This window comes from Kryptolebias marmoratus, linkage group LG23 (assembly GCF_001649575.2).
Source record: "Kryptolebias marmoratus isolate JLee-2015 linkage group LG23, ASM164957v2, whole genome shotgun sequence".
In the NCBI taxonomy this organism is placed as follows: Eukaryota; Metazoa; Chordata; class Actinopteri; order Cyprinodontiformes; family Rivulidae; genus Kryptolebias; species Kryptolebias marmoratus.
Genome location: NC_051452.1, coordinates 300,977 through 302,687, shown reverse-complemented (window position 1 = coordinate 302,687; position 1,711 = coordinate 300,977). Strand labels below are relative to the sequence as shown.

The 1,711-nt window shown below is 53.9% G+C and overlaps 1 protein-coding gene across 1 annotated transcript in view; it reads right to left on the bottom strand.

The window, feature by feature from the left end:
- The window catches only part of nbeal1 (neurobeachin-like 1), a gene marked incomplete at its 5' end in the record, with an annotated part of 50,713 nt that overhangs the window by 34,801 nt on the left and 14,201 nt on the right, over window positions 1-1,711 (bottom strand). Inside the window, 4 exon segments of the mRNA XM_037973977.1 lie at window positions 3-81; window positions 169-288; window positions 365-497; window positions 1,391-1,711. The exon segment at window positions 1,391-1,711 is cut by the window's right edge and continues 18 nt beyond it. Coding sequence (XP_037829905.1) covers window positions 3-81; window positions 169-288; window positions 365-497; window positions 1,391-1,711 — 653 coding nt within the window.

Here is a 1,711-nt window from a genome sequence, read left to right as displayed (position 1 = left end):
GCAGGGCGGGTCCGGGATCTGGGACGGAGGCGGCGTGGTGGTGCGGTGGCCCGCCGAGCCGATGCAGCAGGAGGTGAACGGCTGCGGAGAGGGGGGGAAGAAAAAAAAAGGGCGTCAGAGCGCCGATCGTCGCCGCCCGCCGTTCGAATCACCCGACTGACGCCTCACCTCGGTCATGACGGGGTACTTGAGGGCGGCGGACAGCTTCTGCTGCCCGTCCACGTAAATATAGACGAGACTCTGCCCGAACGGCCTCTTCCCGGGGACGTGCACCACGCCGATGCTGTGCTGTGGACCCAAAACTCAGATAATTAAACACTTCGCGGCTGCGCCTTCTCGTCGGCCGTTTTCTCGCATCACTCACCCAGAGGGAGTCGCAGAAGCAGTAGTCGGGCAGCATGACCGTGACATACTCCTTCTTGGTGCACACGGCCACCACCAGCGCGCCCGCCGAGCTGATGAAGGCCTCGAACCCCGTCCCTCCCGGGGTGAAAAAGCTGCACGGGAGAGAAACAGGAATCATCCTTGACACATTTGTCGCCCAGCTGTGAAGTTTCACATTTCTACGTTAAGGGGGTTATCAGTTAAGAGCTGTTTTAAACAAAGAGGTGACCTATGACCTTTGACCCCCGCGACCCTGAAATTAACAGGGATCATCGTTGACACATTTGGCACCCAGCTGTGAAGTTTCACATTTCTATGTTACAGGAAGAACAATTTAGAGATATTTAAACAAGGGGTTGACTCGTGATCTTGACCTTTGCCCCCTTCGCGGCCTTGAAATCAACAGGGATCATCCTTGACACACGAGGCATCCATTTGAGTAGTTTGACTTCTTTTTTTTTAACGTGACTTGGTTGCAGAGTTGGGCACGGTCAAGGTTTTCACAAACCGTTGACCTGTCACCTCCAACCCTGTGACCTTGAAATCAATAGGGATCATCCTTTAACCTAATGGGTTGCCGGTTATAACCAAAGAGCTCAGAATTTAAGTGCACTCTGACGTCCGTTTTATATATTTTTTTGCTGTTACGGCTACATTTTGTTATTATTTTTTGTTAATATTTATGTAAGGCAGTGACACAACTCTACCAAAAGAGGGTGCTGTTGCCATTTTCCTCACAGTATGTTTTACTGGCTTTTATGATAAAACGGGACAGAGTTGTAGTAGTTTTGGGTCAAACGTTGTATATGATGTTTCGCCTCAACCTAACCACGCCAAAGTTTAGCTGAACATCTGTAAAACTGGCTGAGGTGCAGCTGTTTTCGTGGTTCTTAAAGTTAGTCGGCTGTGGCGGACATCTTGAATTCGGTTGACCCTAAATGAAAGTCCATTGACGACGTACACCCAGTGGCTACTTTCTAAAAGTTTCACTTTTTTCACCCCTGACCTGTAGAGCTGCTTCCTCTTGTCTTTGCTGAGCGGACCCAGCTGGTCCTGGTCCAGGCACAACCAGGCGTGGAAGCTGAAGGCGGACCCCGGCCAGCGCTGCACCGTTGGCACCGCGATCCCGGCCATGCTGGGCGACAGGTCGAAGTACTGCATGGCGCTCTCGAGCCCCTGCTTGCGGACCATGGTCAGGAGGGCCCTCAGAGCCGGCGCCACGTACGGATGCGCCTGGCCGCCCTCGGCGGGCCTGAGGAGCCGCAGGAGCCCGAGCAGCTCCCCGGGGCTCAGCGACTGCGAGCCCAGCGAGCCCACCAAGCCGAGC